This window comes from Macaca fascicularis, chromosome 6 (genome assembly GCF_037993035.2).
Source record: "Macaca fascicularis isolate 582-1 chromosome 6, T2T-MFA8v1.1".
In the NCBI taxonomy this organism is placed as follows: Eukaryota; Metazoa; Chordata; class Mammalia; order Primates; family Cercopithecidae; genus Macaca; species Macaca fascicularis.
This window is the reverse complement of record NC_088380.1, coordinates 83,327,321-83,353,226: the sequence shown is the minus strand read 5'-3', so window position 1 is coordinate 83,353,226 and position 25,906 is coordinate 83,327,321. Positions and strand designations below refer to the sequence as shown.

The window sequence follows — 25,906 nt, the reverse complement described above, 5'->3', positions numbered from 1 at the left end:
GACAGAGTGAGACTGCATCTCAAAAATCAACAACAACAAAAACAAAAGCAGTAATAACTTCTAAATAATTTTTAAGTGTACCAGAGTTTATTCTGTCAAAAAAAAATTGTTTAGTGTTTTTTTTTTTGTTGTCATGAACATTTGATTTCCTTTTATCATTTTTTTTTCCTTGGCTTGTAATATATTGGAACTGTTAACTTATAATTCTCTATTATGTATGGTTATTATGTATCTTCACTACAGTTTCTAGCAGCTGAGTGATACTCTCTACATATACATTTATTTGATATTGAGGCAAAGTAAAGAATAATTTACATATTCAGAGGATCCTAAAATCACATTTTAGAGAGTTAATTTCTTGTCTAAATCTTTCTCTAGAGTTGCCAGTAAACAGAAAAAGTTAATTTCTCTCTCTCTCTCTGCCTGCTTTCACCTGTGTTTGCTAATAATTATGCGTTAGGAGAAATAGGTGGACAGCAATAAAAATAATATCTAAGTGATCCATAAATAGGTCTTCAAGTCCGTTTTGGTATTTGAAGTACTTAGAGTGTTGCCTGGGACAAAGTAATGAGTCAGTAGATTTTTGTTGAGTAGTTAGATTGATTGATAACCAAGCCGGTCATTAAAACTGTATTGCTCTCTGGGATGGCCAAGTCTAAAATCTCCTTAAATTGTTCTAAATTAAGATTCTGAAGCTCATCCTGACTGTCAAACTGCATTGATTACCACAATATTGGTAATAACAGAGAGTTGTATTGTTTTCTGAGTGATGGATTGACATATATACATGTTACACTTTTGTTTCTGAAGGAAGTAGAAATTCGGAACAAAGACCTGGAGGGACAACTGTCTGACTTAGAGCAACGTCTGGAGAAAAGTCAGAATGAACAAGAAGCTTTTCGCAATAACCTGAAGACACTCTTAGAAATTCTGGATGGAAAAATATTTGAACTAACAGAATTACGAGATAACTTGGCCAAGCTACTAGAATGCAGCTAAGGAAAGTGAAATTTCAGTGCCAATTAATTAAAAGATACACTGTCTCTCTTCATAGGACTGTTTAGGCTCTGCATCAAGATTGCACACACACACACACACAAAAAAAAAAAAAAAAAAAAATTGAATATCACTCCTCCAGGAGGAGGATCTTTTGAAAATTGGAATTGTATATTTCACTGTAAATTTTAGAATCCAGCTTGTAGCTAGTTGGGGAAAAAAGAGATGAAAAACTTGAACTACAAATTACCTCCATGTATATTATTGGCCATAGTTAACTAGAAAGTTATAAATAGACACTTAATGCAATCTTTTTTCCTGATATTAGCCAATGGGAGAATTAACAATGTCTGGGTCACATCCCCTTTTTGTGTTCAACACAGTGAAGATTATCTGCTTTTTAAATTAATTTATTTACGATATCTAGAGCTGTGTTTTGTGCAAAAACTTAGTGATGAAAGCCTGTCTTTTGTTGTAATCTGAATAATTTCTCAGGATATTTTTGCACTGCTGAGAAGCAGTGCCATTACCAATTAATTCTTGCCAGGAGTGAGAGAGAGCTGTATCTTTAATTGAAATATACTATAACTGGGTGTATAGAGTTCTTCCCTTTTTTGTGCTGGAAGATATTTCACTCTGGTGACTACTCTGGTACACTCTGATGTTCTCTAATCTTGTCTGTTGTATAGTTTACTTTTCCATATTGATTCCATGTATTTATGAGAAGATACTGTCTCCCATTTTATTACACATTTTAAAGCCAACTAACGAAGGCAGCTGAGTCCCTCAGAAATTTTTCTTTTTAAATTTCTAATAAATTTGACACACAGTACTGAAATACAGCAGCCCGTCATTGACGGTCTGGTCTAGCAATGTTAAGTATATTTACAGAATATGCAGTTACATTTATTTATATATTTTGCAAGAAATCTTTTCTGAATGATCAATGCATTTCAATTTACGAATAATAATGGTTATTGGGGAACTGTTTATTATAGATAATTTTAAGGTGTATAGCTATTTTAAAGGGGATCCATTTACATCAAACAGCTGATCAGAGGACTCTATCTAAATTGTGATCGTGGCAGATAGAGATGGAGTTGTGTACTCTATCTGGCTCTACACATCAATCACATCTTGATTCAAACCTCACAAGGCAATATTCTGAACTGTTAACTAGGTATTTCAAAACAGGAATTAAATTCAATAGGCTCTTCTCAGTGAACAGGTTTTAATGTTGTTTTGATGTAATTTTAAAAGACTTTTAGCAAACATGCATTTCTTTATATATTTCTTTTATGAAGCTATTTTAAAAGTAAGCCAAGTGCTGTCTAGTCTGCTTATAAAGTAGGAATTGCATCAGAGTACATATATTCTTGCTGTACAATGCCTGTGATGTTGAGGAGGGTTCTTTTTTAAAGTGTATGCTTGAGTATCTGACTCTATGGAGTCTATAAATGCACTGACTTCTTGTTTGTACCCCAAAATGATCGAATTGTTAAGTACAAAATTAAGCTAATTAACCAATTTGTAACCATTTTTTCACTCATAAACGGCTACTCAATACTAGACAATTTTGTTTTTTATGTATGTGTATGTACGTAAATACATACATATTAATTTACATTAGAGTGAAAAATAAATGGTTTGTTTCTGAAGTTAGTTTCTAAAGTGAGTTTTCAGGTGTCTGGAAAATTTATAACAAACAATCATCATGTATTATATGTGCTGTAACATCATGTACGTTATCTCCATCTCTTTTAGGATATTTTCCTCTCCTATTTATTATAGGGAGAATAATTTAGATACACATGCTCAGAGCTGAGATATTTCTCTGATAAATCAGGTAACAAAATGTATTTGATTGATGGAATTTTGAAGTAAATGTGATTTTATCCATCAGTTTCTGAGTAACAAAGAGCACCAAGTTTTAATTTAAATAGGGGATTTAACACCGGGGATCAGGGAGTTTAGTTATGAAGAGTTAAAAAAATTAAAAACCAGTGTAAGCTGTTGAAATGGCAAGTGAATTATTTTAATGATGTAGTAAAATATTTTTAAATTTTGACATAGTGATCATTTAATGAAAAAACTCACCAAAATGTCTCCATTTGAATTGTATTGATAATGTGGGACATATGTGTAATTCAATATATACATATACCCATATGTATATACAGAAAATTATTTTTAATACTTTCCTACTGATATGAAATTTAAAATTGGAAATTTTGTGAGTGTTTTTCTTGTCCAATAGAGCCTAATTGTTTCCTTTTTTAATGATTTAACAATCTCTTGAGGGCTGCACCTTTAAATTCCCAGATTGTCAATAGACATGTACAGTATATGGGATAAGGTGGACACAAGTGCACATATATATAAAATCTTCTTAAGACTTTTAACTATTCATTTACAGTAGGAGAGTATGTAGAAATCATCATCCACAAGTCATAATTAGGTTGTGTGCCTACTGTAGCTTTTTCCATTTCTGTATTATATAAACATTTGCATATTAAAATTTGATTTTTCCCAGAGACAAGTATTATATACTGTATCTGTATTGAAATCAAACTGTGGTAATATATTTCTCAGAAAATAATGTTGGGGACTGTAGCCTGAACATGTGGACTTGAAGCGACCTGGAGGAGGAGGTTGATCCCGTTGTGTATAAGTTAATATGTGATAACTCTCGAATCTTGTACAAAAACAAAAATTGAAAAAAAAGAAAAGCAAAAATACAGTTTTTATTTTGAAATACATTTGTTCTCTGGAGAATGTACTTTATCTTTTTTTCCTCCAGTCTTTTACAGATATTTAAAAGCATTTAAATGATGACAGCATTTACTTAAATCTTTCAGGTGCTACTGGATTTTGCATTAGTGTGTTATGTTGTGAAATCCTAACTTTGACATAAAAGGTTTTATAAGTATTCCCCTGCCTGGAAAATTAGTTTTTGTTCTCCTCTCTCTGTCTTTCTCTTTTCCACTTTCTTTCTGCAGACTAAAACATGCTCATGAAGTTGCATCTCTCCTTGTCTCTGTAGAAGATCTCCAGTACCATCATAGATTTGATGTTCTGCTGTCATTGAACTGTTGGGAAGCAGTTAGAGGAAAAACTCACTTTTTTTTTCAGGTGGAAATAAAAGGAACACTCAAAATTAAGCCACCACCACCACTACCTTTAAAAACTAGTTTCTTTGCCCTGTTAAAATTAAATGTATTCTTTAACATGTGGGCTACAGTCTCCCATGTTTTTATTTAACTCTGAAGTATATACACTTCAGTCACTTATCTCCTTGTGGTCCTGATTTTGTCAGTAGTGGAATGGGAGGCAGGTTGACGAAAAGTTTGTTTGATGGCAGTGGATTATTATTGTCGTTTTAATCATTGCATTGATTTGATATCAAATGATTTTGACATCCTGAAATTCTGTGCTCGAAGTCATGAAATGGTTTTCATTGAATTTTTGCCTCCTAAATGTATAGCATGAAGTAAATTAATTTATACAAAATCTTGAAGAAACCTTTTGGGTAAGAAGTAGTTGAGATTGACACTTTTAGAAAATTTCTCAATTTCTAAATTTAGAAATTACTGGAAAAGGAAAGGATGTGTAATTCACCTTACTCCAAATTGCGAAAGTGTATTTTTCCTAATATTCATGTTAAACTTTACGTTAAAATTTTTATGATAGTTTTTCTTCATGAGAAACTGATATATAGATGTCATGCAAATACAAGCAAAGTTACTGAATTAAAGTAGTGGGTACTTAGCATTTTTTGTTTATATATTACCTAGTACAACAGCTAAAAATCATGTCCCAGAAAACTCAAAAACTCAATCAGCAGTACACAGCCTAGTGGTTTCCGCTTAGTACACTAAATAGAAAAAAAAAAAAATTAAGTTATTTTTACTAAAAACATGAACTAAGGAGAAATTGCGTCTGGACTAGAATAGACAGAAGGCCACAAACTCCTAGTCGACTTCTTGTCAAGTCTCTGATCTCTGTAAGGACCTCTCCTTTAGGTTAAAGGACACACCGCTCGTCGGCCTTTTGGCTAAGATCAAGTGTAAGTTAAAGGACACATTCTAGAAAACACCAAGATTATATCTGGGTGGGAAGAGGATGTATTTTGTGAAAGCAGATGCAGAAAAAAGAACAGGAACGTGCTGCCTTCAGTTTTTATCTAAGACATATTAGGATAGCCAGAGACAAAGACCAACTATCTCCTACCTTGCTGCTGCTTTTAACCAAACAGACTGAGATGGCACTAATGAGTTTCAGAGACTTTCAGAAAACCCTGTCACGTGTCTTGTCAGGATTTGTAACCCCATATAAGACACGTGACATTCAGAACTCACCATTTTGTGGGGTTCTGACCTACCTTTTTTTTTTTTTTTTTTTTTTTTTTGAGATGGAGTCTCACTCACTCTGTTGCCCAGGTTGGAGTGCAGTGGTGCGATCTCAGCTCACTGCAACCTCTGTCTCCCAGGTTCAAGCAATTCTGCCTCAGCCTCCCGAGTAGCTGGGACTACAGGCGCCTGCCACCACGCCTGGCCAATTTTTGCATTTTAATTAGAGTCGGGGTTTCACCATGTTGCCTAGGCCACTCTCAAACTCCTGACCTCAAGTAATCCACCCGCCTCGGCCTCCCAAAGTGCTGGGATTACAGGCCATGCCCGGCCCTGACCTACTTTTGTCAGTTGTTTTCATATCAAATATACCCAGGGATAGAAATATTGCTCTGTTTTCTTCTAACAACATGAAGTGAAGATAATGGGTGCCTAATAAATGCAAATATAAGGCCATTTCTGTAGCACAGAAAAATGTCTTTTGTGTTTTTTTTTATCAACATTCATGGTTTTTCTCGTTATCTGTGTATTATAACTACATTACTATATACACAGATATATTGTCAGTCACTCTATATGTCTTGTGGATATGACTTGATTATTCTACCTTAATGTATAAAGAATGACTATCTCAGGAAGCATGACTAGAAAGTAAATGTGGTTGAAGTGAATGTTTTCCCTATGACTTCAGTTTGAAATGGAACATCAAGAAGTATGTATTAAACATCTGCTATGTGATAGGCACTGTACTAATGACATTTTATTTCTATGGACAGTGGCATTTCCAGGGGTATTCCTGTGGGAGGGGAGGGAGATAAGGAAGGGGAGAGGCTCAGATGATTCTACCTGCTGTTCCCATGGTTACTGGTCTAAGAGTTGTAGAACAACATGGTAGCTCACTAGCAAATCAGTGTTGGGGTTATCCAGCACACTGGTGAAAAGGTGGAGGTATTGCTTATATTTGTGGTAGTTTTTTTGGCTTTTCTGCCTTGCCTTTCTAGAGTATCTCTGTTAGGGCACTTGTTAACTAAATATTTCATATCTGCTCTTCTGAACATCTTCAGCCTTCCTTGGTGTTTACAGTACTTCTTATGAAGTTATAAATTATACTTTCTTTGCAGGTGTCATTTATGCAATATGTTTTGGACTCAATTTTTTTTAAAACTTACAAACTTCCAATAATCCAATGAAAGTAAGTAATTCTTTATGTGCATAATTTTAATCTATAAAATTTAAGTAGCAAACTATTCGGCCTTGGGAAAGCAGCTAATCTCTTAAGTTTTTAATGAAATGAGTTGTAAACCTGTAAAACTCATCCCCCAACACTATATAGTAGTTCAACAGGAATGGGTTTTGCTGTTAGTACTGGGTGACTTTGTGGTCAATTCTGGTTCTGCCTGAACTTAATGTCTTTCTTTCTTTCTTTTTGAGGCAGAGTCTTGCTCTATCCTCCAGGCTGGAGTGCAGTGGCGCCATCTTGGCTCACTGCAAGTTCCGCCTCCTGGGTTCACACTATTCTCCTGCCTCAGCCTCCCGAGTAGCTGGGAATACAAGTGCCTGCCACCACGCCTGGCTAATTTTTTGTATTTTTAGTAGAGACAGGGTTTCACCCTGTTAGCCAGGATGGTCTCGATCTCCTGACCTCGTGATCTGCCTGCCTCGGCATCCCAAAGTGCTGAGGTGTGAGCCACCGTGCCCGGCCCAGAACTTAATGTCTTTCTAGTTTGATCAAACTATTAGATCAGTTGCAGAAGTAACTCATGGCTCTAGGATCTTCAGACAGATGGTAACAAAGATCAGGGTGAAAACACTTCGTGGTTTTTGTTGTTGTTGTTGTTGTTGTTGTTGTTGAGACTTAAGAGTTTTGCCCTTGTCTCCCAGGCTGGAGTGCAGTGGCACGATGTCAGCTCGCTGCAACCTCTGCCACCCAAGTTCAAGCGATTCTCGTGCCTCAGCCTCCTGAGTAGCTGGGATTACAGGTGCACGCCACCACACCTGGCTAATTTTTGTATTTTTAGTAGAGATGGGGTTTTACCATGTTAGCCAGGCTGGTCTTGAACTCTTGACCTCAGGTGATCCACCCACCTCAGCCTCCCAAAGTGCTAGGATTACAGGGGTGAGTGAGCCACTGTGCCCAGCCTCAAGTGTTGAATTGTTAACCTTTCTTATTGTAATAAAATGTGCATAACAAAATTTGCCGTTCTCACAATTTTTTAAGTGTATGATTCAGTGACATTAAGCACATTCACAACATTGTGTAACCATCACCATGTATCCCTTTCCAGAACTTTTCATCATCCCAAACAGAAACTCTGTACCCACTTAATAATAGCTCCCTATTTCATCTACCCTCTCCACCCTCCCCACCTGCCCCTGCAGCCTGTGGCAACCTCTGTTCTACTTTATCCCTCTATAAGTTGGCTTATTCTAGGTACCTCATGTAAGTGGAATCGTATAATATTTGTTTTCTTTGTGTCTGGCTTGTTTCACTTAGCATAATACTTTCAAGATCCATCCATGTTGTGGCATGTATCAGAATTTCATTACTTTTCAAGGCTGAATAATTTTCCGTTGTGTGGATATATGATTCTTAATTCATCCGTTGATGGATACTTGGGTCAATTCCACTGTATGGTTCTTGTGATTGTTGCTGTTATGAACATTTGTGTACAATTTATCTGAGTTCTTGCTTTCTAGCATTCTTGTGGCTATATATGTAGGGGAGGAATTGCTGGATTATATGAGAATTCTATGTTTAACTTTTTGAGGAACTGCAAAAGGATTGGGTTTGAATTAGGTAAACCTAAAAGAGTTGTAGAACAAGGTGATAGCTCACTAGGAAATCAGTCTTGGGGTTAGTGTCTGGTTAATAGAATGGTTAATAGACCTGCGTGTAATTAATTGGCCCCTGAGTCATGCCTTTTATCATTTCTTTCCTAAAACATTTATTAAGCACCTACTTTGCCGCAGGCCCCATTTTGGAATACAAGCTACAGAGAGAAGCTCGCAGTTCATTGCAGAACACAGTTACTTTGCAGTGCACAAGTTATATGACAAAGGAGAACACTAGCACAGGGCAGTCCAGAGGGAAGAGAGCTTGGGAAGTCTTTCCCAGAGGAGGTGACATCGGCTTGAGGCTTGGTGGAGGAGCAGGAGCTGGCTAGTTGAAGAAGAGGTAAAAGAGAATTGCAGAGTGTGCTGTGCAAAGGCTCAGAAGAGTGACGAAAATATTGGGACATATGGAAAGTTAGAATGGATTAGTACAGCTGAAGCATAGGATGTTAGGGAAGGTCATGGCAAAAGATGGAGATGCTCTAGCCAAAGGCGAGAGCAGGAAGAACTTTGTAAGTCATTTTAAAGATTTCCATTTCATGCTGAAGGTAATGGAGAAATAGTGAGGATTTTTTTTTTTTTTTTGCAAAGAAATGATATAATCAGAAATATATTTTATATAGCTATTATGTATCTACAAAAATTAAAAATTATAAAAAATAGGCCGGGCACAATTATGCTCACGCCCATAATTGCAGCACTTTGGGAGGCCGAGGTGGGCGATCACTTGAGGTCAGGAGTTCGAGACCAGCCTGGCCAACATGGTGAAACCCCATCTCTACTGAAAAATACAAAAATTAGCAGGGCGTGGTGGTGGGCCCCTGTAATCTCAGCTACTCTGGAGACTGAAGCAGGAGGATCACTTGAACCCGGGAGGCAGAGGTTGCAGCAAGCCAAGATCATGCCACCTCACTCCAGCCTGGGCGGCAGAGTGAGACTCCATCTTAAAAAAAAAAAAAGAAAAAAATTATAAAAAATAATATGTTTTATAAGTCAGGCAGCTATGTAAATCACAGTCCCTGTTGAGAGGCTGTGTTATGGCAGTAGCGGTGGGAATGGATTCACAGAGTCTATAGGCGGTAGAACCAGTAGGACTTCTTGACTAATTTAGGTGGCAAGGAAAAGAGGAATGTAGGATGCTTCTAGATCTCGTGGACAACCAGATGAATAATCTCATTTCCCCAGAGAGTGAATTCAGGAGGGCAGAAACTCAGTTTTGTGAGTTCTGTTTTGCATTTTACATGCCTATCGAATATCCAAGTGGAACTGTGGGTCTAGATGGAGCTTGAGAGATAACTATGAGCTGGAGATAAATATTTGGGAGTTGTCACTTTATGTCGTGGTAATTGAGGGCATAAGAAATGGAGAGAATGCAGGGTGAAAATGTCACCTTGGGCCAGATGCAGGACAAGAGCTTGTGAAAGGAATGGCCAAGAGGGATGGGTGGACAACCAGAAGAGTGGGAGCTCACGGGAGCTTGAGTGGAGTTTCAGAAAGCCAGATTTCACACAGAAACATCAGCAAATCAACTTTGTGTCTCGAGGTGATGGTATTTAAACTGTGTTCTGTAGAGATCCTTCATTAATACTTGGTTTTGAAATATATTTTAACATGAGTTAAAAACTAACAAACTCAAATATGGTGTTTCTAACATTTTAAAACTTTGAAATCCAGCAAACATCAGTGCCAGGTTAACTGTTTTTTTGTGCAGATGCCAGAATAAGGCCATCTCTGGTAAATTGAAGAGCTTCCTGGTATTTCAAGGTGAGCTGTTAAAAGAACTGGTACCATTTCTCAGTGTAAATCAGGGCTTTCTCAATGCTCTGTCACTGAAACAAAATACAGAAATAGGGTCTACATAAGATAACTTCTGTCTTTTGTAAACCTAGTCTCAAATGTTTATGAAAATAATTTATATTGAATGACTTACTGCTTAAGTGTGATCCCATTCCTTCTGTTAATATATGGGGCTTTGATGTTGTCATTTTTAAGGGATGGGGTGGTGTATGTAGCCAAGAAGAAGTTAACCAACACCACTTTCTTTCTGTGGCTTATTTGCCTCTCTCCAAGTTTTAGAGGCTTGTGTGTATTGTGTTTCTTTTTACATGTATTGTTTTGATACTGAATACATGACAAGGACCATGTAACTTTGTGTTCGCATTGCTATAGAAAGTTTAGAGAGTTAATATTTCTGTTATCTTAAATGGTCCCGACTCTTTTTTTCATATTGACTCATAAACATAACTGCATACAAATTATCTCTGATAGAAGTGCTCTCAAATTATACTCTGTATTTGGTTTTAGACGACTGTATGGTATTTGATTTTTATTTCGACTTTAAATTACAATTAAAATGAGTTTGAATTTCTTGAGTAGACGTGACTTATACTACTTGGTCAACAAACTGAGCATGTTCGACGGTCCAGGAAGAAAAAAGGAATGATCAGTACTCAACATTGGCTCCAAATAACCCACAAAATTTGCAGATCACTTGCAAATTTTCTAATAAAGTCTAACTTTTAAACAACTTTTGTTTATATTTTTCTACTTAGTGATTAATAGTGGTCTCCTGTAGCAGAGCCTTTATTTTATAATTACAATCTATGCATTAAAATCTCAGCATTATACATAATAGTATAAAGCATAGAACTACATAGTCTATGGTGCATGGCCAACTACTCCGTCTCACAACAGTTTTCATACAATTTCATGACCTCAGTGTTAAATTGTTATCCCCATTTTATAGATGGGGAGTCTGAGGTTCAGCAAGATAAAGTGATAGGCCAAACAAGAGGCAGAACCAGGAATAAAACAGGTCCTCTGCCTCCTCTGCACCTTTCTCCATCATGCCTGAACTGACCTGTGGGTATTTTTTAAGAAGGCAGGTACAAAAGTTTATCAGTGTTCAATATTTATCAATGTATCACTTAACGAGAAGGATCGAATGTCACTTAATGAGAAGGATCGAATGGTTTTCCATTTCACAATAGTATTATGTCTTCGAATTTCACCCTACCTTTTTTTTTTTAGGAGAAACAAGTTTAATTTTAATTATGTAAGTGGTTCGTGTATACTTTCTTTTTGTAATTGTTTTTAATAATACAGGTAAAGCAAAAGTCATCCTTGACCTCTCAGTTCTATCCCTAAAAACTGTTACTATAAGCTCTTTAATGTCTATCCTTTCAGCATTTTATATGCATTTGTATACAATATGTATGTACTTATAGAAACATGTAGTTTTGGAGGGCAAAGAGTCATAAATTTTATATGGTATGTTTTATTCTACAATTTGCCTTTTTTAACTTAATCTTATTAGACGATCTGTCCAAGGTGATACATACAGATCAACCTTATTCCTCCTAACTCCTTCAGAGTATTATTTCATTTTACGGCTATATATGATTTATTTAAACATTTCAATATTTTTTCTTTTCATTTTCATCCTACCCACTTCTTCTCCACCTTGAGGCTACTTGTTAAATGTTAGAAATATTCAGGAATAATTAGTACCCAGTCACCAAATGTCTTGCAGTGCTTCTAATGTCTTCTCTCACTGGGGAGAATGAACTGCAGATGAACAAATGTTCCTGAAAACTAAAACTCAAAAATAAGTTTTACTAGCTTTGATGAAAATCTTTCCAAATTATACTCAAACAATATCTAGCAACATACTTTGGACATAATAATTGCACAATAAATGTGTTAAATGACTGTACATGTTTACTGCCTTAGGAAAGAGAAGACGCCACATGTAATTTTTTTTTTCTGTTTTTTTTTTTGTTTTTTGTTTTTTGTTTTTTTTGAGATAGAGTCTGGCTCTGTTGCCTGAGCTGGAGTGCAGTGGCGAAATCTCAGCTCACTGCAACCTCTGCCTCCCAGGTTCAAAGGATTCTCTTGCCTCAGCCTCCCGAGTAGCTGGGATTACAGGTGCGCACCACCATACCCAGCTTATTTTTGTATATTTAGTAGAGATGGGGTTTTGCCATGTTGGCCAGGCTGGTCTTGAACTCTTGACCTCAAGTGATCCACCCGCCTTGGCCTCCCAAAGTGCTGGGATTACAGGCGTGAGCCACCACACCCGGCCACCACATGTAAATTTTAACCTTTGCTCAGTGACTTGATCTTTCAACTATTGTATGGTGTCACCATCTGGAGATGCTTGGGGATCACCAAGTTTAAAACCCAAAGTCCTGTGCTTTGTAGCCTTCAAAGTGGGAAAGTAAAAGGTAGGATTAAAAAGGAAAGAAGGAATAGGGAAATGTTTGAACCCCAGTATATCCAGACATTTCTCTCTCTTATGTCAAGAGCCTTTTGTCTCCCGATTGGTGGCTTTGCTTCTGAAAGCATCCTCTGCCAGTTGGCTATTCAGTCAAACATCTTGTGAATACCTACAATGTCATTAGGTACAATGCCAGGCACTGGAATGCAAAGATGGGAAGACAAAGTCCTGGCCTCAAGAAGCTTATAATCTAATGAGGGAAGCATACATGTTAACCAAGAAACAATCAGACATCAATGCTGTTATGAAAGGAATATACACAGGAGAGAATTAGCCAGTATCACTGAGAAGGTAACATTGGAACTAAGTGTGAAAGATGAATAGATGTTCACTTTGAAGATTGGAGTGATGGAGGAAAGCAAGCCACACATTTGAATTCACAGTCCTGACATACAGTCTAGCTGAGCTTGGGGAATCAGAGAAAACACGTCATACAGAGTCCAGACTATGGACTTTGTTTCATGTCCTCAGCACTTCTGACTTTTTCCAAAGGCAGTGGAAAGCCACTGAAGCCTTTGAGGAGGAGACATAGCATGACTGGATGCACATTTTAGAGACAGTAAAACATTCTGGCTACAGTATCAAGAATGCTTATGGGGCCAGGCGTGGTGGCTCACGCATATAATCCCAGCACTTTGGGAGGCCGAGGTGGACGAATCACTTGAGGTCAGGAGTTTGAGACCAGCCTGGCCAACATGATGGAACCCTGTCTACTAAAAGTACAAAAATTTGCCAGGCATGGTGGCACTTGCCTATAATTCCAGCTACTCAGGAGACTGAGACATGAGAATCACTTTAACCCAGGAGGCAGAGATCGCAGTGAGCCGAAGTCACACCACCGCTCTCTAGCCTGGGTGACAGAGTGAGACTCCGTCTTAAAAAAAAAAAAGAAAAAAAAAAAAAGGTTTATGGAAGACCAGGTGCAGTGGCTCATGCCTGTAATCCGAGCACTTTGGGAGGCCAAGGTGGAAAGATTGCTTGAACCCAGGGGTTCAAGACCAGCCTGGGCAACATTGTGAGACCTTGTCTTTATAAAAATTAATAATAGTTTCTTCAGAAAGCTTATAGAAAACCATAATCAGGAAGTTTTTTTTTTTTTTTTATTGTAGCAATCCAGGTAAGAGACACAGAAAACTGTAAATGATGCAAAAACAGCTGAACTGAATATGAGAGATGTTCAAGAGGTATGTGATGGGATGATATTTTGAAATTTGGATTTCTGCTGCTTTCCTGGCATTTATTGTTCCTTTCAACAAATGTATTCTACTCACTTGGCCCTCAGGTTTGGGTTATTACTGTAGTAATGAAAGGGTCAGTTCTCTACTTTTGAATTTCCCACCTCAAATGAGATTTTTTTTTTTAAATGACACCCCCCCATGTAGCAAGGAGGGAGAGTGGAAGGAAATGAGAGGGTGGCACATATCACTATGGAGGGGCCCTGAGCACAACCTCCTCTCCCTGGTTGCCCAGTACATCAGCCTTAGATGGTAGCAGGGAGGGTAAAAAAGTGAACCTTCAGACAGGATAGGAGATTGAAGAGCAGAGGACGCCCATGCTTCAAGTTCCAGGTGTGACCTACAGAAGAGTATCCTTGGGCCAGGGTGATGCAGCAGCCACTGAGTGGAAATGACAACATGGTGTTTTTAAGCTAAGAGGGGCCCCACACATTTCTTGGGGTTCCAGTGTGGCATAGGAAGACATCTGAAATGTTTCCATTGCTCTAGCAGGTATGACAAAAGAGCTACTGTGTTAGATATGAGGACACACGTTCACCTGGGTGGATATGGGACCAAAGGCAAGATGGACATCTCAGTGGATGCTGGTAGAGAAAGGAGCCAGTGACCAGGGCCAGAGGGAGCCCACTGAGCAAATGCCAGCATAAATCAGGTGAATCAAGAAACAGAACCCCTGGCTGGGCACGGTGGCTCACGCCTGTAATCCCAGCACTTTGGGAGGCTGAGGTGAATGCATCACCTGAGGTCAAGAGTTCAAGACCAGCCTGGCCAACATGGTGAAACCCCGTCTCTACTAAAAATACAAAAATTAGCTGGGCATGGTGGCGTGCACCTGTAATCCCAGCTACTGGGGAGGCTGAGGCTGGAGAATCACTTGAACCTGGGAGGGGGAGGTTGCAGTGAGCCGAGATCGTGCCATTGCACTCCAGCCTGGGTGACAAGAGTGAAACTGTGTCTCAAAAAAAAGAAAAAAGAAACAGAACCTGCCACACCCCAATCCCGAATTGCTTGAACACTGCCATCACTTAGATGTAACCCGAGGGAGCAGGTGGCAGAGGAGAAACCTTAAATTCTCTGAGTTTATATTGACTTGACAAAAACAATGTTTCTACTGCTAGGTAGAAAAATGAATTTTGGAACAAAATTTAGAAGAACAAAATTATATTCTTTGCATTCCCTAGTTATGACCTGAGAAGATGTTCCCACTACCAATAGACATTGCAGGATGTGATACCACTCTGGAGGACTTTGAAGCTTCTGGATTTGGTTGAAGAAAGATGCTTTGGACATTTTGAATTTGAGTTGCTTCTCCAGAAGTCTTATGTATCTGAAGCATGGGAGAGAGTATAAGCTGGGGAAATAAGTTTGGGGATTACCAGAAAAGCAGTGGGTAAGGCCATGAGCAAATGAAATCAAATAGAGGATGAAGAGAACAGGAGCCCTAGCAAACCCTGACAGTTAAAGAGTATGCAGGGAAAAGGACTTGGAAAGGACCCTGTAAAGAAAGATCCAACATGACCTGAAGAAGAACTGGTAAGCGATGCCAGATAATCAAACAATCAAAGCATCCAGCCCAAGGATAGTTCAGGGTTGCACAGAAACTCTTTATCATGGTTTTTTGTTTGTTTGTTTGTTTGTTTTTTCTGAGACAGAGTCTTGCTCTGTCTCCCAGGCTAGAGTACAATGGCACGCTCTCGCCTCACTGCAACCTCTGCCTCTAGGATTCAAGCAATTATCCCTGCCTCAGCCTCCCAAGTAGCTGGGATTACAGGCACTCACCACCACACCTGGCTAATTTTTGTATTTTTTAGTGGAGATGGGTTTTCGCCATGTTGGCTAGGCTGGTCATGAACTCCTAACTTCAGGTTATCTGCCCTCCTCGGCCTCCCAAAGTGCTGGGATTACAGGTGTGAGCCACCATGCCCGGCCTTAGGCTTTTCTTATTGATCAGGAAATTATCGGCCTCACATTGGAACTTAAGACAATGTTCTCATTGCCCAGGGATGCCAGGAGGCTGACTGCAGGGGCTTATTTGTGCTAATGCAGTGCAGCCTTACTTGTCATAATGTTACTGCAAGGTAAATTATAGTTCACATACACACAGAACACTTCTGTGTGCTTTGTCAACATGCTGTTAGGATTTTTTCACTGTATTACCCAATTCCCCTTTTAAGAAAAGATCTCTCTTTCAAATCATTGTCAGACATTAGGACTAGATGAATTTGTCCTTTTTGGCCTATGGGTCTTCTAGGCAGAGGACTACATGAATCCATCATTCCCTCTTCACTCTGGCTCCTGGGAAGCTCAAGACCAGATTTTGGGCTTAATTGCTATAGTGTTCCTCAGATAGTTTCTGTAATTCTAGTGTTTTCTTCCTCTTAGCCCTTATTTATTTGTTCCTGCTCCTATTTCTTGATCAGTTTTTTGGTCCTGTTATACTGGTCTGATGGTACCTGTGTTTTCATCAAAAGTTACTTCAAATCTTTGGTGCATTTGGCAAGATACAGAATAGCTAATTGAAAAAAAAAAGTCTAAGTCAGCTGGCTGTGGTGGCTCACACCTGTAATCCCAGCACTTTGGGAGGCCAAGGCAGGAGGATCACTTGAAGCCGGGAGTTCAAGACAAACCTAGGCAACATAGTGAAGCCTCATTTCTACAAAAAAGAAACCTAAAAATTAGCCAGGCATGCACCTGTGGTCCCAGCTACTCAAGTGGCCGAGGCCAGAGGATCACTTGAACCTGGGAGGTCAAGGCTGCAGTGAGCTATAATGCACCATTACACCCCAGCCTGGGTGACAGAACAAGACCCTGTCTCAAAAAAACAAAAACAAAACAAAACAAAAAAGAAAAATATCATAATTGTACAGTTTTTAAAAAAACTATCTTTAAGGTTGACCATTGACATATAGCTGATGTCTTCATATATTAGTTATAAAGTTCATTCTGATAAATAATTCAGGGAAGCTTTTTCCCAGTAGTCAATTTATATATCAACAATAGCAAAAGTAACACTTGATTGCTTGATGCTGTAGGACATTTAAAGAGCCAGAGTGATGAGGGAATGATGGATTCATGTAGTTCTCTCTGCCTGGAAGGAAGAGATTAGGACTAGATACAAAAAGGACAAATGTATCTAGTCCTAAATCTCTCACAATAAGTTGAGACAGAGATCTTTTCTTAAAAGGAGAATTGGGTAATACAGTGAAAAAATCTTCATAGCACATAACATACAGAAGTGTTATTTGTGTATGTGAATTACAATCTACCTTGCAGTAACATTATGGAGGTGAGTAAGGCTGCATTAAAGGTAACCCAATCCAGTGATAGGAAGCTTTCCTCTCTAGCCTATTATCTATGCTTATTTCTAATGACCGTTCTGGTTAGAAATGTGGCTACTAATATTGTAAGTCATGAGTATCAATTTTTCCTTCTTCAAATCCAGTGTCAAAGCTCATAACAAGCTGCTTGCTTTGACTGTTGAACTGTCATGAGCAAGCACTTTTGAAGGTTATCAGAATCAAAATGGAGTCAGTTGTATTAAAAATTAGAAAAAGGGCAGGGCACAGTGGCTTACGCCTGTAACCTCAGCACTTTGGGAGGCTGAGGTGGAAGGATTTCTTGAGGCCAAGGGTTTGAGACCAGCCTTGGCAACATAAAAAGACCCCATATCTACAAAAAAAGTTTAAAAATTAGCCAGGCATGGTAGTACACACCTGTAGTCCCACTTGGGGGACTTGGGGGTCCTACTTGGGAGGTTGAGGTGGGAGAATCACTTGAGCCCAGGAGGTCGAGGCTGCAGTGAGCTGTGATCACACCATCACACTCCAGCGTTGGTGATGGAGGAAAATTGTGACTCTGTCTCAAAAAAAATAAAAAATTGGCTGGGCACAGTGGCTCGTGCCGGTAATCCCAGCACTTAGGGAGGCCGAGGTGGGTGGATCATTTGACGTTAGGAGTTCGAGATTAGCCTGGCCAACATGGTGAAACCTGCCTCTACTAAAAATACAAAATTAGCCGGGTGTGGTGGTAGGTGCCTCTAGTCCTGGCTACTGAGGAGGCTGAGGCAGGAGAATCGCTTGAACCCGGGAGGCGGAGGTTGCAGTGAGCCGAGATCACACCACTGCACTCCGGCCTGGGCGACAGAGCGAGACTCTATCTCAAAAGAATAAAAAATAAAAAGAGGAAAATAAAACCCTAACAAATAGATCCAGGGAGGGCTATGAAGAGAGGGTTCTCACTTGCATGCCTGATAACAAAAGCTATCACAAAAGACTGCAAAACCCACAACCTTGCACCAAAGGCCATCACAACCTTACACAAAAAATATTTCTATGAGGACATTTGCTCAGCAACTACCTGTCCAACCTCAGTCACCACTGTTGTTGATCTTCGTAGTTTAGAATAATTATTTCAAAACAATTATGTAATCCGTAATCCTCCTCATTTTTCCTTTAAAACCTTTGTCTTCTTTTGCCTCCCTGAATACATACATAGTTTGCTATGGCACTCATATTCCTATTGCAATGCCCTATTCCTGAATTTTTTTTTTTTTTTTAGAGAGCCTCTCTGTTATTTAGGGTGACACAAATAGTAATAGTATCTGGAAGCAGGACCTGAAGTAGGATCAGTTTTGGACAGAGCTGGCAATTCTCGATACCAGTGTGCAGCACTTACAGGAGCCCTTTGAGCTCTCCACTTTCGCAACTCACCTCTTCTGCCCTGGTGAGTCTTCTCTCAGGCTGAGCCTCCCTCTTTTTGGTAGAGGCTTTAAAAATTTTGGGGGGATCACTTTGGTTATAAGCCTACCTTAGTAAAAGACCTTAAAGGTTGGGCATGGTGGCTCATGCCTGTATTCCCAGCACTTTAGAAGGCAGGTGGATCCTTGAACTCAGGAGTTCGAAACCATCCTGAGCAACATAGCAAAATCTTCTCTCTACAAAAAAGACAAAACTCAGCCAGGCATGGTGGCATGTGCCTGTAATCCCAGCTTCTTGGGAGGCTGAGGTGGGAGGATTGCTTGAGCCCGGGAGGCAGAGGTTGTAGTGAGCCAAGATGGCACCACAGCACTCCAACCTGAGTGACAGAGTGAGACACTGTCTCAAAAAAAAAAAAAAAAAGGACCTAGCCAAGCACAGTGGCTCACGCCTGTAATCCCAACACTTTGGGAGGCCAAGGCAGGCAGATCACCTGAGGTCAGGAGTTCCAGACCAGCCTGGTCAACACGGTGGCACACCGTCTCTACTGAAAATACAAAAATTAGCTGGGCATGGTGGTGGGCCCCTGTAATTCCAGCTACTCAGAAGACTGAGGCAGGAGAATCACTGGAACCTGGGAGGTGGAGGTTGCAGTGAGCCGAGATCACTGCTACTGCACTCCAGCCTGGGTAACAGAGTGAGACTCCGTCTCAAAAAAGAGAAAAAAAAAAGGACCTCAGATCCCTCCTGGGATGATAAAACACTTTTTGTTTTTTTCTGGCAAGTTCTTTTTGATACAAAGACAAGTGTCTTTCTGGGTTGAGCACTCCGAATTCTATGGAATTTACACTCTTTGAGGCATGTTTTTTCTGGTGAACTTACTTTTTAATTTGATATTTTGTTTGATCTGCAAACCTGGCTTAAAATTTTTGTGAACACTCTTACCCTGGTTTCATTTGGTTACAGGCATCTGTGATTTGACTCTTTTCCCTTGCTTGTTTCTGAATATCTTCTGAGAGCAAAAATAAAAATTCTAAATAGTGGGCACAAAATGGCTAATTAAAAGCCACTAGGGCAGCCACCACCATCTAGACATTGGTCCAAAGTCCTGACATTCTCTGATGGGATTTATAGAATTGTCTTTGCTCTCAAGATGTTAATAAGAAGAGAATGAGATTCTCAAACATTATGGCATGCCACGTTTTCTGGGACTGACGCCAGTTACATATGACCAGTTCTTGTGCATATTTTTTAACAAAGTACATCATGGAAAATTCAGAGCCAAAATGGTCATTATTTTAAACTCTCTTTAAAAACCTTGCAACTATAGAGTTAGCATATAGAACCTTCTGAGTTCTTTGTCTGCCTCTCTCTATTTTCTTTTTTCTTCTGCCTACTTTGAATCTGCTGACTTTTCTATTGGTATTAAGATAAAACTCACTGTTTATGGCATTCCAGAAAAGGTATTGGGCTGGGCATGGTGGCCCATGCCTGTAATCCCGGCGCATTGGAAGGCCGAGACGAGAGAATTGCTTGAAGCCAGGAGTTCAAGACCAGCCTGGGCAAAACAGCAAGACCCCATTTCTATCAAAAAAAAGAAAAAAGAAGTATTTTACACTAGCTGGACATGGTGGTGCATGCCTATAGTCCTACTTACTTGAGAGGCTGAGGCAGGAGGATCACTTGAGCCTAGGAGTTTGAAGCTCCATTGAGCTCTGTTCATGCCACTGTACCCCAGCCTGGGTGACAGACTGAGACCCTGTCTCAAAAAAAAAAAAAGAAAAAAAGATTTTAAAGCTCTTTCAAATTATTGGCTTTACACATCACAATAGCTCCATGGCAAGTAACAATCTAGAAATCTTTGGGAATGTAAATTTAGGTTTGCCTGACTAATAATTGCATATTGTGATGAAATGGATAACTGAAGGATTGATAATATAAAAGAAAAAGAACCAGATAAGGCCAGGTGCAGTGGCTCACACCTGTAATCCCAATACTTTGGGAGGCTGAGGTGGTCAAATCATGAGGTCAGGAGTTTGAGACCAGCCTGACCAATATGGTGAAACTCCTAAAATACAAAATGCAAAAATTATCCTGGTGTGGTGGCGCACACCTGTAATCCCAGATACCCAGGAGACACAGGCTGGATAATCGCTTGAAACCAGGAGGCGGAGGTTGCAGTGAGCAGAGATCGTGCCACTGCGCTCCAGCCTGAGTGACAGAGTGAGACTCTGTCTCATAAAAATAATAATAATAAATTAAAAAAAAAAACAGATAAATGTTTATAAAGTTATACACTCAGATCAAATATATCAAAATCTTGAGCTTAGAGCAATAATATGATATCTTTGTCCAGCATAAAAAATTTGCTTGGACCAAAAGGAGAAAGTCAAAACAAAAACAAAGCAAAGCCTTCTAAAATGTTTCCCTGCCCACATTGACTAATCAAACACCCCAGGTTGGCAAAAGATAGATTGTTACTAAAAATACAAGGCCAACCAGGTGTGGTGGCTCACGCCTATAATCCCAGCACTTTGGAAGGCCAAGGTGGGCGGATCACTTGAGGTCAGGAGTTCAAGACCAGCCTGGCCAACATGGTGAAACCCCGTCTCTACTAAAAATACAAAAAAATAAAAATTAGCTGGGTGTGGTGGAGGATGCCTGTAATCCCAGCTGCTTGGGAGGCTGAGGGAGAGTTGCTTGAACCCAGGAAGCAGAGGCTGCAGTGAACTGAGATCACACCACTGCCCTCCAGCCTGGGCAACTGAGCAAGATTCTGTCTCCAAAAAAAAAAATACAAAGCTACTTAGATATTTTGTTTTTCTTATACAGTTTGGCCAGTCCTGTCTAAAATATAAACATTGAAAATTTAACGCTGAACTTATTTGAAACTAAGGAAAAAAGAAAAAAAAGGTGAAGGAGTTTTTTAAAAATCAAACTGCTATCTGCCCGTGGACGCCGCGGAAGAAGCATCCTTAAAGTCTCTCTTCTCCCTGCCATCATGTCTAAGTCAGAGTCTCCTAAAGAGCCCGAACAGCTGAGGAAGCTCTTCATTGGAGGGTTGAGGTTTGAAACAACCAATGAGAGCCTGAGGAGCCATTTTGAGCAATGGGGAACGCTCGCGGACCGTGTGGTAATGAGAGATCCAAACACCAAGCGTTCCAGGGGCTGTGGGTTTGTCACATATGCCACTGTGGAGGAGGTGGATGCAGCCATGAATGCAAGGCCACACAAGATGGAAGAGTTGTGGAACCAAAGAGAGCTGTCTCAAGAGAAGAGTCTCAAAGACCAGGTGCCCACTTAACTGTGAAAAAGATATTTGTTGGTGGCATTAAAGAAGACACTGAAGAACATCACCTAAGAGATTATTTTGAACGGTCTGGGAAAATTGAAGTGACTGAAATCATGACTGACCGAGGCAGTGGCAAGAAAAGGGGCTTTGCCTTTGTAACCTTTGATGACCATGACTCTGTGGATAAGATTGTCATTCAGAAATACCATACTGTGAATGACCACAACTGTGAAGTTAGGAAAGCCCTGTCAAAGCAAGAGATGGCTAGTGCTTCATCCAGCCAAAGAGGTCTCGAAGTGGTTCTGGAAACTTTGGTGGTGGTCGTGGAGGTGGTTTCGGTGGGAATGACAACTTCGGTTGTGGAGGAAACTTCAGTGGTGGTGGTGGCTTTGGTGGCAGCTGTGGTGGTGGTGGATATGGTGGCAGTGGGGATGGCTATAATGGATTTGGTAATGATGGAAGCAATTTTGGAGGTGGTGGAAGCTACAATGATTTTGGCAGTTACAACAATCAGTCTTCAATTGTTGGACCCATGAAGGGAGGAAATTTTGGAGGCAGAAGCTCTGGCCCCTATGGTGGTGGAGGCCAATACTTCACAAAACCACAAAACCAAGGTGGCTATGGCGGTTCCAGCAGCAGCAGTAGCTATGGCAGTGGCAGAAGATTTTAATTAGCAAACAAATCTTAGCAGGAGAGGAGAGCCAGAGAAGTGACAGGGAAGCTACAGGTTACAGCAGATTTGTGAACTCAGCCAAGTACAGTGGTGGCAGGGCCTAGCTGCTACAAAGAAGACATGTTTTAGACAAACAGTCATGTGTATGGGCAAAAAACTCAAGGACTGTATTTGTGACTAATTGTATAACAGGTTATTTTAGTTTCTGTTCTGTGGAAAGTGTAAAGCATTCCAACAAAGGGTTTTAATGTAGATTTTTTTTTTTCTTTGCACCCATGCTGTTGATCGCTAAATGTGATTAGTCTGATCGTGACGCTGAATAAAAGTCTTTTTTTTTTTTTAATGTGCTGTGTAAAGTTAGTCTACTCTGAAGCCTTCTTGGTAAATTTCCCCAACAGTGTGAAGTTAGAATTCCTTCAGGGTGATGCCAGGTTCTATTTGGAATTATATACAACCTGCTTGGGTGGAGAAGCCATTGTCTTCGGAAACCTTGGTGTAGTTGAACTGATAGTTACTGTTGTGACCTGAAGTTCACCATTAAAAGGGATTACGCAAGCAAAATCATGGAATTATTGGTTATAAAAGTGATTGTTGGCACATCCTATGCAATATATCTAAATTGAATAATGGTACCAGATAAAATTATAGATGGGAATGAAGCTTGTGTATCATCCATTATCATGTGTAATCAATAAACGATTTAATTCTCTTGAAAAAAAAAATCAAACTGCTATGGAAATTGCTTTACCCAACATTTTGGTCCACAGCCTTCATTAGATTACCTATTTGGGGAAAATACTGTTTGGTTGTATAAATAGGTCCCAGTTTTGTCTGAAATTTTGTCATAACTTGAATCCAAGTATGTTTTATTCATTTTTTATTTATTTATTTATTTATTTTGAGGCAGAGTTTCGCTCTTGTTGCCCAGGCTGGAGTGCAATACCACAATATCAGCTCACCACAACCTCCGCCTCCCGGTTCAAGCAATTCTGCTGCCTCAGCCTCCTGAGTAGCTGGGATTACAGGCATGAGCCACCACGCCCGGCTAATTTTGTATTTTTAGTAGAGACAGGGTTTCTCTATGTTGGTCAGGCTGGTCTCGAACTCTCCACTTCAGGTGATCCTCCTGCCTCAGCTTACCAAACTGCTGGGATTACAGGCGTGAGCCACCGTGCCCGGCAATCCAAGTATGTTTTATAGACTGGTGAGTTTGTATTACTATCTCATGAATAAAATTGTAAAATGAAAGCTGTAACATCTTCATGTGTGTGTGTGTGCGTGTGTGTGTGTTTAGGTATGTTTGTGCATATGTACATGTATTATGTTGTGTCTGCATGATCAAATCTGCTGTGGTTGGCCAGAAATCATTAAGAAATTCTTTTCAGGTTGGGCTGGATACAGTGGCTCATGCCTGTAATCCCAGCACTTTGGGAGGCTGAGGTGGGCAGATCACCTGAGGTCAGGAGTTCAAGACCAGCCTAGCCAACATGGTGAAACCCCGTCTCGACTAAAAATTTAAAAATTAGCTGGGCATGGTGGCACATGCCTGTAATCCCAGCTAACTCAGGAGGCTGAGACCAGAGAATTGCTTGAACCAGGAGGTGGAGGTTGCAGTGAGCCAAGATCATGCCACTGCACTCTAGCCTGGGTGAAAGAGTGAGACTCCATCTCAAACAAAAACAAAAAGAAAAAAAAAAGAAATTCTTTTCAGATTGGCTTATATAAATGAGTGCTCATATAAAATATGTGGTAATTCAAGTGCCTTTTAGTTCACAGGACTTAAGTAAATTGTTTATAAGATGCTTTTAAAACTATAGGTAAAATAAAAATACAGATGTCTTAAGAAGTAGCAACATACATTTTTCCTAGGGTTTACTTGTCAGACAGTTTTATATTTGTCTCTACTAGATGTTTTAAGATGTCCAGGTTTGACACAAAGGTTATATAACTATAAACCCAGCATAAACCAGAATGATCTTTGTGTGTAACTCTTTGATACGTAAAACTAATTAAACATTGCTCATAATGAAAACAGCTTTATTTTATGAGTCATAGACAAAATACCTATATGTTTATATTTAAAGTTGTGACTTAGGTGAATACCTGATATTCACAGACTATAAAAATGGTTAATAGCAAAATAATTTGAAAGGGTTCTAGGCTTTGTCTAATATGTCAGTTTTCATAAGTAATCTAGATAAATTATTAAATTGTGTAAATGTAAATGGTGTAAATATTTATAAAGAAACTTTTCATTTAATTTGAAATCTTAAAATTATGTTAAATTAAGTAATACTCATTAAATGTCTGGGTCATTTCCAAATAAGATTTTTAAAAAATTGAAACAGGTCAGGCGTGATTGCTCACGCCTGTAATCCCAGCACTTTGGGAGGCCAAGGCGGGTGGATCACGAGGTCAGGAGTTCAAGACCAGCCTGGCCAAAATGGCGAAACCCCATCTCTAGTAAAAATACAAAAAATTAGCCCGGCGCAGTGACAGGCGTCTGTAATCCCAGCAACTTGGGAGGCTGAGGCAGGAGAATCAGTTGAACCCAGGAGGTGGAGGTTGCAGTGAGCCAAGATCACGCCACTGCACTCCAGCCCAGGCAACAAAGTGAGACTCTGTCTCAAAAAAAAAAAACAAAAAAAAACAAAACCTGGAACAAATTGCTGAATATAAGTTTATTTGTTGTTTCTTAAATTTTATACAAAGACTAAATATACTTGAGTCTATTAACACACACAAAATAATGTGTGTTTTTTTGTAAGAAAAAATTATAAGAAAGACAAAAATGTGCTCTTTATTGAATAAGAAGAGTACATTTGTCTGATTTCGAGGTTATTTTAAAATTATTTCAAAATATAAATTTAGGAAGGAAATAGAAACAAGACAGAAAGGAACCAGTAAGTAGGAAAGAGAGAAAGTAAGTTATGTGCCACATGCAGTGACTTACACTTGTAATCCCAGCACTTTGGGAGGCTGAGGTGGCAGGATCACTTGAGGTCAGCAGTTTGAGACCAGCCTGCACAATGTAGCAAGACCTCGTCTCAAAAAAAAACTGAAAAAATTTAGCTGGGTATGGTGGCGTGTATCTGTAGTCCCAGCTACTCTGGAGGCTGATGTGGGAGAATCATGTGAGCCTAGGAGTTTTAGGCTGCAGTGAGCTATGAATGTGCCACTGTACTCCAGCCTAGGCAGCAGAGCAAAACCATGTCTCAAGAAAAGAAAGATGGCTGGGCACAGTGGCTTATGCCTGTAATCCCAGCACTTTGGGAAGCTGAGGCAGGCAGATCATTTGAGGTCAGGAGTTCAAAACCAGCTTGGCCAACATGGTGAAACCCCCATCTCTACTAAAAATACAAAAATGTAGCCAGGCTTGGTGGTGGTCACCTGTAATCCCAGCTACTCAGGAGGCTGAGACAGGAGAATTGCTTGAGCCCAGGAGGTGGAGGTTGCAATGAACAGAGATCGTGCCACTGCATTCCAGCCTGGGAGACAGAGCGAGACCCTGTCTCAAAAAAAATAAAAAAGAAAACAACAGAAGAAAAAGAAAGAA

The 25,906-nt window shown here is 39.6% G+C and overlaps 1 protein-coding gene and 1 pseudogene across 2 annotated transcripts in view; both read left to right on the top strand.

The window, feature by feature from the left end:
- Nucleotides 1-25,906, top strand: part of HOMER1 (homer scaffold protein 1) — a 165,434-nt gene that overhangs the window by 136,132 nt on the left and 3,396 nt on the right. Inside the window, exon 9 of one of the 2 annotated variants that reach the window (XM_015451631.4) lies at nt 811-3,755. The exons of the other annotated variant lie outside the window; for it this stretch is intronic. Within the exon in view, the coding sequence (XP_015307117.1) occupies nt 811-999 (189 nt within the window). The 3' untranslated portion in view covers nt 1,000-3,755. Of the gene's footprint in view, nt 1-810; nt 3,756-25,906 lie in introns of those variants that run through there. 2 annotated transcript variants of the gene reach the window in all.
- Nucleotides 21,331-23,077, top strand: LOC102123288 (heterogeneous nuclear ribonucleoprotein A1-like; annotated as a pseudogene).